This window comes from Gymnodraco acuticeps, unplaced genomic scaffold, assembly GCF_902827175.1.
Source record: "Gymnodraco acuticeps unplaced genomic scaffold, fGymAcu1.1, whole genome shotgun sequence".
NCBI classification, from domain to species: Eukaryota; Metazoa; Chordata; class Actinopteri; order Perciformes; family Bathydraconidae; genus Gymnodraco; species Gymnodraco acuticeps.
Genome location: NW_022990939.1, coordinates 865,583 through 880,466, shown reverse-complemented (window position 1 = coordinate 880,466; position 14,884 = coordinate 865,583). Strand labels below are relative to the sequence as shown.

The window sequence follows — 14,884 nt, the reverse complement described above, 5'->3', positions numbered from 1 at the left end:
GGTTGAAATCTATGCATTTTGGAACCACTGGGCATACACATGGATCCCAATGAAGTAGATTATGCTGCCAAAGTGGTTTGAGCTGACTTCATTCATAGATTACAGAACCGGCATTATTTTATTTATTTATTTGGACGCTTTTTGAGCAGCAAAACAAGATGTCAATGATTAATAACCTTATACAGTTGTTATGGCTGACATGTTAGCAAACATTTGCCCATCAACACATCTAGAGCAATGGTTCCCAACCTGGGGGGCGCCAAAGATCGCAGGGCCTCAGATGATTTGATTCTTTTTAAAAAAAAATTTTTTTACATATAATTATAAGGCAATACATGATTGTCACTAAAAGCCTTGTCTCTACAATAAAATATAAAAAATAATTGATTAATTAATTTTGATAAAAATTGAAGTTAGTAGCTAATAAAGGCATCAAAAGACAGAAATGTATAATTATTTCTATAGAAATGTTTCTTCTGCCCGTAAAGTTTCCAAACCGGGCTTTTCTGGATAAGCGCATTTTTAAAACATAGTCATTGTCCATGCCGGTTTCAGTTGGATTATTTGTCAGTTGCTCCGATCAGATCGGTCTCCTCCATTTTGTAGATTATTTACGACTTTTGAATCCACATAAACACATCGGCAAAATCCGGCTACTTTGAGCATGTGTTTTAAACAGTTTAATCCCTTTGTGAATTGTTTTCACTTCCGCGCCGTCCTTTCATTTCTTCATACAGCGGGAATCCAAATGAATGAATCCTGAGTCCAATAACCATCAAAGTCACTCCAATAGTGCTCCTTAATTACGCTTTCATCCTCCTTTAACAAAATACTTCACATTCATCCAGTTTGTGACAGTAGTTGTAGCTTTTTTGAGACTTTTAAACTTTAATTACCGCTGTTGCCCCTTGTGTGTGTGGGGGGGGGCAACTTCCAACAGGAGTCATGTGGGGGGGCTCTTGGGAAAAAAGGTTGGGAACCACTGATCTAGAGGATAGATTCAAAGAACATTAGTATTAAATAGTTGTCTCTGGTCACCTGGCACATGTTGTCCAATATGTCCTCTGTTTAAGCTCTGTTTTTGGTCTCCTCCTCCTGAAAGATACAAGTGGCTATTTAGAAGCTAAATGCTCCACTATGTTCAACAGCAAGTGACCTGGGAAGAGCTGTATAGTTGTATGATGATTATGAGTGGCTTTGTCAACTAACAAAACATTTCACACTATAGTCACCTAATTCATTATTGATATAAGCAATTATTTAAATATTGATAAGGAACAGCAGACAGACGGTTACTGCTTTAAATGCTGAGAACTGAGTAATCCCAGATAGCAGTTTTGTATGTATTTGAGTCAAAAATGACATTTCTAACATACCTGTGTAGAGGAACTCTTGAACACACACATAACAGCCTTCATTCCCTCATTACTATCATTGACCTGACGGAGCTATACATCTTCATCAGCTGAGGGTCACCCCACTGCATGGTAATTTAGAAGCGAAACAAAAGCGCTTAGTGAATGTATAAGTGACCTTGCTGACAATGTGATGAATTCACAGAGTAATGGATTAAATAAGAAAAAAGCAACCAAAAAAAAATCTTTTAAAACGCTGCCAAACCCCGAGCTGTTACAACTGACCATTTGTTTTTCTTTCACCTTAGCAAATGGTGTGCTTTTAATATGTCCTCTAATTTTCTCCTCTGCTCTTTTGCTTCCCTTTTCCATTTAAAAAGCGTGATTTACACTCAGAACGCTTTCTTGTCCTTTAGATTTACATAAAATGGAACTGTGTCTTTGGCTCTGGCATACTTCACAGAAAAACATCAGGACAAACCGCACAAAACACAAAGTTCAAATAATAAATAAATATGTGATGAAATGTTTAAAAGAGAAAATAATACTTTAAAGAGAAAACGACGAGGGCTATTAGATTCATAGTGTGTGGGTGTCGCCGAGAAGTGCTTAAAAGGCACCTGTTATAAATATTCACAGAGAGTGGAATAAAGGATGTCTTGAACGTGAGACTTTGAGTGTGTCACTTTATGGCAGCATTCGGTACTCTGTAAAACTGGATGATTTTTGTTGGACTGTACATTTGTACTGCAGTTGGATTTCATCATTCCATATAATAAGATAATTGTATGAAAACACGCTTAAACGAAGATATATGGTCAACTTAGAACATGTTATCAGCATCAACCCATAATGTTGATTTAGTTGTATTTGCTGTTGCCTCCTATCAGCTCCTTTCTTCATGTTGATTGGCTTGTACTGAAGGTAGAACTTATTCTATATGCTCTATTTATATTGCTTTCATTCTTGACATGCTAATTGGGACGTTTGGGGTCTAAGGAACGCTCAAATGTCTAAGTAGTCAAAGGATCTTATTTTGAAAACAAGTATAAGATCATCAACATGTGTCAAGGGCAAGATCATAGCTTTCACAACGCATGTCGATTATGTTTACATAGAAAAGCAAGGGGGACAAAACGCATCCCTGAGGAACACCTACTGTATAGGGGACGAGCTAGTCAGAGAAAGACCAGGTTATGCTTGACCATGCGCACACTAACAGAACATCTCTCCTCAAGAGCATTACTTTGTTTCCATTGGTTGTTCACAATAATGACAGAAGAAGCTATATGAAAAAAGGATCGAAAACCATTTAGGGGTTGACATTCAAGACAAACAAATTATTAGCATTATTGCATAGCAAGAAATAAACTGGCTTAAATGGTTTAACAGCATTGAATCTATTGCAAAAACTCGAGATCTATCAGTTTTGTACTTGTGGAGGAATGTGGTTGTGTATGTAGTCGAGGTAAAATGAAATATTACAACACTTGATAATTTTCCCATTTTCCTTCGCTTTTTATAATTGCTTTGTTTCCCATGTGCAACTTTGTCCCCAAAGTGAAAACATTCGAGTCACACGTTTTAGATTGTTTTTGTGGAGCTAGCCTTGAGGCAAACCACAGTAGCGGCAGGTAATTTAACATCAAGGAGCATGTCAGCAAAAAGCACTCAACAATAATAATGCATTACATTGGTGTCAATTTCAAGCTCACTCTTAACTGTGCTGACACAACGTTCATGGTTCTTTCATTATTTAGCCATGTAATGCTTGAGAAGCTATACATATTTCATGAGTTGATTGATATATAAATATTGTTTATGGGGAACAGGTATTAGCATTAGGTATGGTGCTCACATATGATCTACATGTGAGTTTACGACAGCTACTCAAGGTGCCCTTAGAGCAAATGTATAGATATGGAACCGAGCACAATCCCCACATGCTTTGTAAGAGAGCCAGCATGCCTTGAGCTACATGGTAAAGATAGTATGATGTATCTATGCCCTATAACTCATTTGTTTGATAGCTATCCATTAAAGAATGATATTTTTCATCCATAAATGCACATGAACTTCTGTCTTCATGTATCTGGCCCTTATTCTCTAATGGTCAAAAATGTTATCTAGTTTCTTATCAATGAATAGAACTTCAATACACCACATAAATAATAATGACCCTTAAATAGACTTTTTTCGTACGCAGCAGCCATTATAGTTCACAAACTCTGTTGGGCCCAAACATATTTATTTAAAGAAAACGTTTTTTTACAATGAAATCTCTTGCACCTTTTTCCAAGCTGTAATTATGAAGTGTAGCAATGTGTGTAAGTGATATTAAAGTTTGAATGTATATGAATGATCCTTTAACCTCTTCCTATTAATGCTGAGTGATGATTTATTGAGCCTAACAGCCTCTAGCAGAAACAGTATACATTATGTCTGATTTGTTTTTCGGGAAATGCCTGCTGTTGCTGTATAGAGGATACACTTTCCTTTATTTATTTTTATAAAGATAGTGACAATGGAGCAGTCGCTTCCAATTATGTTATCCTGACCCACCCCACATAGTCAGATGAGCTCAAGTGCCGTTAATTGATATCACCTGTCTTCTTTCAAAGTAGTTACATTATAGTGATTTTAAAAGTACCACCGTTGTAACTGAAAGTGGATAATAAGCTACTGTATTTTTTTAATGCAGGAAATAGTCTATTTTTCTATCCATCTGGTCATGTTTGCATTGTAGTAATACCCTTTGTAATGGCAGGAGTTAGAGGTTTCAAACACTCATTCCTTCATTTTGGCTTTTTGTATGTAACTTCGCTGCTATATCACTCCTATCTTAATAGTGATGTTTATTTGAGCAAAGTAAACAGATTTACACAAAGAACACAACAAATCATTTAACCAGCGTTCTGAGAAAGTGGCAGTGAGAGGTGTTGTCATTGTCCTTGCACTGTAAGAGCTCCTGCTGCTCGGTTAGAATGCTTTCAGTGACACTTTGCTTCAAGGATCCACGAGAAAAGAGCTTATCTCAGTGCATGAACTCTCTACTGTTAGAAGAAATAAAGGAAATGTGGGTATAAAAATGCTAAAAACCTAAAAGAGATTATTCAATATTAGAATCCAAAATAAATGCGTTGAATTGAAATATTGCATTGCACCTGCAAAAAGAAACCTCCTGAAGCCTTCAGTACAAATGAGCTGCAGCCCGGGGCTTTTCTGAAAGATGTAGACAACCAAAATACAGCAGAGCAGACTCAGACGGTATTAAAAAATACAAATTGGGACATGTCATGACAACGTCTCGGCGAGTGTATTAATTGTCACACATTTGAATAGCTGTATATGCCTCTTGCGCTAAAGCTACCAAATATTGTATCCTGTGTAAAATGTTGCAGAGTGCAAGAAAGGCTGTAAACCAAATATAATTTGTGATGTCATGTTATTTTATTTACCTGACTGATCACAGCTGTCTGATTCCTCCATCTTCCCCTCATCGCTCCCTGTCATCCCCTGCTCCCATATCTCTCAATTGTCTCCTTACTTCATTGCTCTTCATCCACCTGCATTTCTCATCTCTCCTCCAATCCCCTCCTCAACATCCTCCATCTTTTTTCACTCCATTTAAATGTATTTCTACATTCTTCTCAAATCTCCCCTTCTCCATCAATGTCCATCCTGTGAAATCTATGCCCATCTCTGTCTTTCTCCATCCCACAACCCACCCCCTCTATTTAAATCGTTACATCTCTACAACCGACTCTCTTCCTCATTTTTATTCATCTGTTTATTCCTGCTCACCTTTCTAATCGTTCTTTCCCTCCTTTCCCTGTTTCTCTGCAGCTGGTATTGTTCGGAAAAAGCAGTGGTGTGAGATGGTGCCATGTTTGGAGGACGAGGGCTGTGACCTGTTAGTCAATAAATCTGGCTGGACTTGTACACAGCCCGGAGGCCGAGTCAAAACCACCACGGTGAGTTCAGGTTCGCAATTCCCCCCCCAGGGTTACACAAACAAGTGGGTGTTTGCAAAACGTGTGGACCTACTGCGCAGTGGCGCCGAGAACAACATAGCTGTGAGAGCTGCAGACTGAAGTTTTTGCAAAGAAAATCCATTATGCTGGAAATACAATTTGAAAAACTTAGGGACGCATTTGTATTAATGATTGAACAGGCTGTACAACCATCATGGCCCCTGGTGGCCCCCCACACATATAACAACAACGACTATGTTGTACCCCTGTTGCAATACTACTTATGTGCCATACAGTATATGCTCTATATACATCACTAAATAGCTGTACAATATATACTTCCACCTTTAATACTTTCACTTGGCTGCTACGTCAAAACTGTTACTGGTACTGGATGTGTATTTTATAAATTGTGGAATATCTACTTTTATTTTTTATATTTTATGCATGCTTCTTAATTAATATTACGCTATCTCTGTCTCTTTACTTGCTATAACAATGTACATTTGCCTTCTGTGGGACAAATACAGGTATTCTGATTCTGAAAACATTACTTTTGAAACTATGATAATAGAAATACTTCAAATAAAAAAACGGAATCTGCCTGTTACAACAGGCACCGTTACTTAAATAAATTTACCTCTGCTTCTACAGCCTACTTTTTCAGGTATGACCAATACCTTAAGATGGCTTCTTTGTGGCTAACAGGCTAGCACTTGACTATTTGCACATATGAGCAAACACAGAGCAACATTAGCATTCATTTGGATGCAATTTTCACTCTGTGTTTAGCTCTGTTTTGGTCTCCACCTAAACCCAGGGAACATTGTGGCTCTTTAGCTGCCAAATGTTTTTCTATGATCACCAGCTTGATGCCAACTTGTATTGCAAGTACAATATTTTGGTTTATTTGAACTTTTCCACGGAGAAGATGGTCAGCTTTAAACCAAAACAATGAGCTGAAAGACGATAAAATACTCTATTAAATTGAAGGGAACTACAGAATACCGTTTTGACATTACAGATAGTCAGATAATAAATGGTTAATGTAAAAGTTGTGCGGGCTTTGAACAACATACTCATGGGATTCTTGAGTGATTTAAGAACATTCAGAGTGTTCATTACATTTGATTGCAGATTAAGAGCCCTATCTTCAACTGTCAGCCACAAGTAGGGCTTATTGATAACAGCAAGAAAACCAGTTGAGCACTCCCTTCACAATGCCTCGAGAACGTTTCCCTCCCTCTTCTCCTCATCTTCAGCTTGTCTCCACAAACTGTATTCGGTCTGTTTACTTCCTCGTCACCAGCAATTAGCTTGAATTAGGAACGTTCTTAATGTTAATGATGGCAGCAGATGGGGAGCTGCCACTTGTACTCGCTGAGAAGCCTCCCATTCAAATCCTATCTCCAGCTCTCCAAGCATCCTCCTCTCCACTTCACCCCAAATCCAACATGCACACACACACGCACAAACACACACACACACAAATGCAGCGACGTGCAGTCAGGGGAGGCAGAGCCTCACCTGTCATACTCATAGACTGGCCATACTACAATGTAACGGGAAAACAACTAAAGAAAAACTAAATAGTAATAATAAAATGTCTCCACTGATCTGTGTTGTAAATGTGATTTATGTATGATTCCAATCGCTTTTTATAGTCAAAATCAGCAAATTTGCCGAGCTCCGCTACAACTACGGGTAGCGATGAGGAGTGAGGCAGGGACGAGCTCTGCCTCACGTAAGCCCACAGTAACTTGCTGGAGCGCGGGCACTAATTTAGCGCGGGCACTTATTTTGTGAGCGCGCTCAAGCCAGTTACTGTGTGGTAAGGTGAGGCACAGATGAGCTCTGCCTCACCTCAGAATGCGTCACCCCACAGAAACTGGCTAGAAAGCGGGCCCTAAGCGCATGCCTGTTACCATCTCACTGTAGGTCACCAATGTAATGTTTGTAGATCCCTTTATTACATTTATCCTCGCCATCCATAGTCTCTAAATAACTTATTTCACGTATATATGATATTTAGGCTCGCCGTACAATGGCAATGAAAAAAGCACCAGGGGAGGCAACCATAACCTCTGCCCATAGACTGTATATATAAATGGACGTAGGGTCCGTGACGTCACCCATAGGATTCTGCAGTTGCCGTGAAGCCCTTAGTAGGCGGAGTCGGCCACTAACGGCTCGACAGTGACGCCAGAGTTCAACTCCCGCCTTCTCCAGCCTGCTCCAAATAAGGGCAAAGAGGCGGAGCCGAGGCGGGACCTGCTGCCACCGAGCTGGAAGTGCCAGAGCTAGCTGAAGCTACCAAGCTAAGCTCACATGCTCCCCATCTGCACGCTGCCGTCGCATTTTACGTTTCTAAGGTAAGCGGACATTAAACTATTCAGCAAAACTATAAATAATAATCTAAGTTATCGAGTTTTAACATAATACTTCAGAATCTTAAAACCCCTTAACGTTTGTATGCAATTGTGCTAAATTCAACACTGGAATCAAGCAAATATTAATATGTTTGCATGACATTAGTTATTTATATTTTGATATCACTTAACTATACGTTTAATACATTTAAGTCAAGCTAAGGTACATGTGATGGAAGCTAGTTAGCGCTCTTACCTGTGAGGCCTCCTCCAAACAGCATAATAACCAGACTGTATCATTAAAACTAAGTACCAGTTATAGATCCTTGACCTTAGACAAACAATTCAAAAGACAAAATGTATTTAAAGGCCAATCTTTATTTGAAGGTGCCTCTTAACCTGAGATATTAGTTATACAGTAATAGTATTGACAATCTAAAAAAAACTGAGCAACTCAACAGTCAACTTTATGTTTCTTATTGTCTAAAGCATTTATTATTTTCATTTTCCCAATCTCATATTCAGTGTGGACGGATTGAGACAGCATGGTGTCCAGAGAGCAGCAGAGACTTCAGGGAGAAACCTCCGTGTGATGGACGTCCTGTCTGTTGGTTTGGAGAGGACTGAGGGTCTTCCCTCTGCGAGGAGGACTGAGGGTCTTTCCTCTGCGAGGAGGACCAGGCCTGATGGAGGAGCCCATGCTGGGAAAAGCTGATACCACCTACACAGGCCTAGTCGGTCACTTTATTTGACTAAATGTGTTTACTTATACATTTAATAGGTTTACACCTTTTGTCCATATGTGCTTTTTATTTAAAACATTTGATTAACTTTTGGTTCACATTTCAATAAATTGTATTTGCTCTCCTTTTGTCCATTATTCTTACTGAAAATGTTAGATTACACATTCACATCTGACTGAAGATTGGCCCCATTTATTTGTGACGTTGCAAAACAAGGTACATGTTGTGAAGCTCATAAAGTGAGGCAAATAGAAATAATCAGCGGATGGAGTGTAGATGTGGAAATAGCTGCATTCGATCAGCTGACTGTGTTTTTACAATAAAAGTAGTTTCTTAGTGAATGTCCTGTACTTGTCTTAAAATCTCATAACATCAGCTTTTAATGTTCCTCTTGGATGTTCTTCTTGACCCTCAGAGCAGGAGAAAATGTCGTGTCTTTCAGGCATGTCCTTTCCTAACAAAAATGACAGGAAACATAAAACATATTATTGCAGAACAAGTGTGTTATTTATGAAAGCGGTGTGTTTGTGTGTTTAGGGGCTGTAGATATAATTATTTTGTAATTGTAATGTTTTTATTTGATGATTTGGTGATCTAGTATTTAGTATTGTTTAATGGAATGTATATCAGTGTATTCAAGTCAATACTTCATTTATTTAAACCAATATCTTTCTTGATTCTTTGTACAGTATGAAAAAAGAGTCTTTGTACCTGAGCTGAAGTTCACTGCTGTGAGGAGTACAGTTCTGTCTCTCTCTCTGGTCCAGCCTGTCTGCATCACCTGGACACCTTAAACAAACAGATATATATGTAAAGTACCATGTGTACAAACAATATAACTGATTCTCTTCTGTTGAACATGTTGGATTGTGTATTGTCCGAGTCAGGGTCCTTTTTATTTTACTGTAACTTTGGAAGTTGTGTTACCAATGCTTACTGTTTATTTGATACCCATTTGGTAATGCAATTAATAAAAACAACAAGGTTTGGGTTCGTTCTTCAGATGACGGTGACGTTAACGTGTAAGCTCAATAATGAACTCCAGCTCAACCAACCATATTGTAATATCTAAGTAATCATCTTGAAATATGACATTAATAATTGTAATATACACACATCTTATTGTGAGGTTGATTTCACATACACTACTTCGACATTAGCTTGTCTACATACTTGAGCATAGCCAATTTAAATTAACCTTAGATGCATACAGTTCTACCTACATAATAAAATATCTCTAAGTTACAAGGATGTAACCTTATTTGATCAACCTCAAATAGAAGCCGTTTGTTCAACAGTATTATCCCACTTAACACTTGTCTATTTCGTTTTAACCTTTATATACAGTCTATGATTTTAACTTGGAGGCTACGATTACAATCGTTAGCACCGATGTAGCTACCACTAGCTTACATGCTAACCCAAGCCTTACCATTCATTACGTGGCTGATTAAAATCATTAACACATAAATAAAGCACTAGAATTTAACTTACCGCAAAACCGCATTCATGCACCGTCTGTTTTAACCGCAGAGCGAGTCACAATAGTCCGATATATAAGCATGAAGAACAAACAACCACGGCCGGCTACAAGTTGTGTTTCCTGGATGAGCTGAGCAGGCAGAGTCCCTGTAGCTAGCTTCACGGAGCAGCTAGCAGAGAGACAAGAAGCTAACAGCGGCAGGCACTTGACAGAGCGTCACTCAATGTGACCACGCCCTAATTTATGCACAAACTTTAAGACCTAATATAAATAAAAGGGTCGCGTTAGAAAACAATTCACTCACAGATCCATAATCATGAAGGTGGAATCTAACTATATCGATAATAAAATGTATGGAGCCAGGGGTAGAAACATGTTTTTTTCTGCTGTAAATTTGGGCATTTTAACATGGGGTCTATGGAAATTGCTCCTTTCTGCAGCCATCGCCTATCGGCCAATATATGAACTGCAGTGTGTGGCACTTCCGTATTGGCTTCCCGGCTCTACCCCACAGTTTGCCACTTGCCTCTGCCGCACTGAAGGGGGCGCAAGTGAGCCCACAGGTCCTTGTTGCTACTGTTATTCTACGCAGAGACGGTAGACCAGACGCAAACAACAAACTAGACTTTTGAAACTAGAGGAAGATAAGGAGGACTTTTACAAAAAAGTAATAGAGATTGTTGTCCTTGTCCAGAAGGATAGCATGGACTTCATCTTCAAGTCAAGGTAAGACCACATTGGTAATGAAAATTGGATCTTACTAAGAAAGAACAATCCAATATTTAGATTGTGGGTATCCTTTTGTTGAACGGTCTGTTTAAAATGAACCAAAAAGCTTTTGAAAATAATATTTCGATCAAAGTCAGAATATAATATTTGTAAATCTGACTCTGAAAGAGTCCGTGCCTCACCAGCCATGAACCTCACCGCACGTCACTGCACAAATGCCTTCCAGCAGCCTCACATCCTCCCACTGCTTTACACATAAACACTGTTGCTCTGTATATGCGCTCTATACTGTACCAATTAAAGAAGTCTCAGTTGAGTAGGATGTTACACAACACACACACACACACACACACAAACGTACATAACAAAGCTGCCCTATCTTTGAATGTCATAGGGTGAACACTAAGGGCCGGTGGGGCATCATTAATGCATCTGTCAGGATTTAGTCATCAGCTGACTAACTTGTTTATGCCTTCCTTCTAAAAGACAAACACATACACACAAACACGTAGAAGTTACACACACTGCGATAATAAGGTATATCAGTCAGCCTCTGTGCCCCTTAATGTGTCGTGAGTCTATCAGCTTCATGACACCAAGCTGCATATACCTGTTTGTGGAGACTGAGCTGACAGTCGTGACATGTTCCACCTACAAAGTCATTTGTTATCTGGGCTGGCAGATAGGCCACACACACACACACACACACACACACACACACACACACACACACACACATACACACACACACACACATACACACACACACACACACACACACACACACACACACACACACACACTTATAGGCAACATATAGCTGGATCCATTTATTATATTTGACAGATATAAGAGCTTGTGTGTGTGTCAGACTAATAGATGCAATGCACGCGCATGTTAAAGTGTTCTTACTGATGTTTTTAGCTACTTGCATATTCAGAGTTATGAATATGTGTCCCTGCTTTCCTGCCAAGGGTGGCCTTGTACGCTTTGGCCTACATGCACATTTCATATCCTGCTTAGGACGTCAGTCAATGTCATCGGCTCACGCTGACAATATGTGAGACGTGACAGGTATTTCATGCTTGCTTCATTGGCTACTTTAAGCCCGGTGACAGCTAGTCAAATGGCTGGACGGCTCTGTGCACTCATCTGTGCCTGTGTGTGTGTGTGTGTGTGTGTGTGTGTGTGTGTGTGTGTGTGTGTGTGTGTGTGTGTGTGTGTGTGTGTGTGTGTGTGTGTGTGTGTGTGTGTGTGTGTGTGTGTGTGTGTGTGTGTGTGTGTGTGTGTGTGTGTGTCCTTGTTTGTATGTGTGTGTCTGTGTTTAAGCAGCTTTCACTGTCAAGGACTCTAATAACTTGCAACAAGCAGACTTGGGGTCATTGTTTAAAATTCTTCTGAAAATATTCATTCATGTGACCTAATGTGCCGCTCTGTTTAATCGTGGGCAAATTGAGCAAAAATCCCAAAAGATTTGACTTGATTGTACTCAACCATGCACATAACTTCGCCTGAAATGCATTAAAGGTTAAGGCTGATTCTCCAAAGGAAACATTACATCAACCTCTTATTATCTTCTGACCCGAGGGAGAATGACGGGCAAAAACAAAAACAAACAATTTACTTCTCAGAATCCCTCTGGGTAACTTTGAACACATTGGCCTTTCCCCTCAGGCTTTTCAAGGTTAGACCCAAACTACTGCCCCGATATCGCCGAAGGAGCACGGTCCAGTGAGCATGTCCGACCTGTCCGTCAGGTGTTTGTGCGAAAACATCAACGCAGACAAACAGACATATCCCTCGGGGCATTTGACTAAGCCAAGTAAATCTGACTCAACCCCATAAAGGTCTATTTTGGACAAATGTCAGGAGGCGGTTTTTGTGTATTGGGCAAATGTTTGAGAGTGTGTGTTTTCTCTGTCAAACGAGATGGAGACAGTTGTCCAGGATGACACCGCAGACCTCTTGTCTACCTCAAGTCAACAAGACAGCTCGGTTTAAATTGCATGGCAGATTTTGATGTGTGCCGTGTGTTTCCCTTCAATCTCTGTGTTTCCCGCTGATTGCCGCAGATTAAAAATAATTTCCTTGCATACTTTCTCTTCACTTGGCTCCTTTTTCACTTTCACTCGCCCCCTTCCCTGTCTCTCTGTCCCCCTCGCTGTGCATTCATCTTAGTCTGACCCTGTTTGCAGAGTACACGCTGTACCTGTCAATAAAAACACAATATGGATTTTTTTTTTCTAGGGCCAGCTCCAGAAGAAGCATATGAAGATTGATATGTACATTGCTTTCCGTTGACAGTGACGTTTTGAGTGAGGTTACTTTTATTAGCAGCACAACTGAAAAGGACATATATCAGCAGAGGTGCACTTGTGAAGCAAGAGCACACCATTTATTTCAGTATCAAGAGTCTCGCCAGCACAGTGACAAGTTTCTCCTCCAAAGAATTCACCTAACAGAAAATTGAATCCCTTAAATGAACCATATCAGATTCTATGACTATAAATGAGCTCCTCAGGTTCCCTTAACTGCATTATTGAAACAATAAAATGCGCACGGACACTCAACTGCACGGCCATCAGTAACCACTTAATTTTATTTTCTTGTTTCACCTGAGGACGTAAAGGGGACGCCTGCCAAAAATAATGCTTTATGGCAACCACAAATGGGCATAAAAATGATAAATAATCACTTGCAGAAGTACTGGCCGGAGATATCTGCCAAAACATAACAAATGTTCAAGTGTTCTGGCAATTGTCCTCAACCCTGAATGACAATTGTCCAATCATAACTTAGCAACTGTAGCTAAGCACGTTCTCTCCATAAAACGTAATGGCATCATTGTATAACAAATGCAAAATGATGATTCAATTATGTTTTTTTCTTGGTAATACTTTACAGTTATAGACCAAAAGGGTACTTATGGCCATTTCTGGAAAATAAAAAAAGTATAGCTCATGTCTAAGTATTATGGGACTTGGCCTGAACCTGAGCGAATTCCCTGCCTTGGTGAATTAAGTTTAGTCATTCTTCTGTCTTGCCTTTTTAGTCTTCCCCAATCCAAGTGGATAAGTGACCCAACACATGGCTTATTTTGACATGTTTTAAAGTGACGGAGTGGGTCAAATGGATGAGATTATTTGTTGGCTCAATGTACAATTTGTTTAAAATCGGGTGTGCATACCCTTTTAAACAGTTAAATGACATCTACCTTAAGGTTCCTATTCTGACAGAGCTACTAAATAACGTGTAGTTACAAAATAATGTGTCTGTTTTTACTTATAGTATGCAACACTACCATAACAATATTCCCATGGATAAGCATGTTGGTGTAATAGTCCCAGTGTCCTGACGACACAATTTGAAACGTCCCCCAATAAAGCTTAAAAGCAGCTAATCACCAGATAGAGTAACACTTTTAGGCACTAACAAGGGGTTAACTCCCCACTCCAAATATACATTCCTCCCTCAATGACACTAAATGATTTAAATTTACATTTTATCACACAGTTACCACAGTCAAATACTGCCTCTCCAAAGCACTCTCTTTTTGGAAAGTGATGTATAGTCTGTGCAGTCATCTCCTATACCTCCTTCTCCCTGTGAAAGGCTTACCGCCGCCTCTCTCCGGAGAGGAGGGTGCTCTGCATTGTGCCCTCCACCATTTTAGACTGGTAGATGAAAGGACAAAAGGAGCTATCTCTCTCTGCATGTGCCGACGCAGGGTGCTCGGTGAGAAAGAGGCAAGAGTGAGAGCGCCATTAGAGGAGAAAACAAAATCACCTTGGGTTATCTGGCAGCTTTTGTGACAGACTGATTAGACGAACATTTTTAATTTCATTTTTTACAAAACAGAAAAGCAGTGTGAAGGAGAAAAATAGCAATGTGAGTGAAATACAGCAGGGTTTCCCACACATAGACTACTTGCAGTGGCGGAGCCAGGACATTTTCAGTGGGGTGGCCAGGATGGAACCAGTGATCATTTTGGGGTGGCATTGAAATCACTATTATATGAACATAAAAATACATCTCACTATAAAATAAGGGGTTATTTAAGGCACCTACAACACACCTCTACATTATCTGGGATTAAGTGGTGGAATAGATCAAATAATATTCAGTATATCTAACTATTCTTTTTCGTATTCCCGCAGGCAAAGTATCAACGAAGCTTACATTATACAAATGTAATGCAATATACAGACTGTTTAGCTTATGGTGATCAGCA

At 39.6% G+C, this 14,884-nt stretch overlaps 1 protein-coding gene across 2 annotated transcripts in view; it reads left to right on the top strand.

Moving 5' to 3' along the window:
• The window catches only part of LOC117558304 (chemokine-like protein TAFA-5), a 177,132-nt gene that overhangs the window by 149,435 nt on the left and 12,813 nt on the right, over positions 1–14,884 (top strand). For both annotated transcript variants that reach the window (XM_034234379.1, XM_034234380.1), the window contains exon 3: positions 5,202–5,329. In XM_034234379.1, the coding sequence (XP_034090270.1) occupies positions 5,202–5,329 (128 nt within the window). The remainder of the gene's footprint in view (positions 1–5,201; positions 5,330–14,884) is intronic.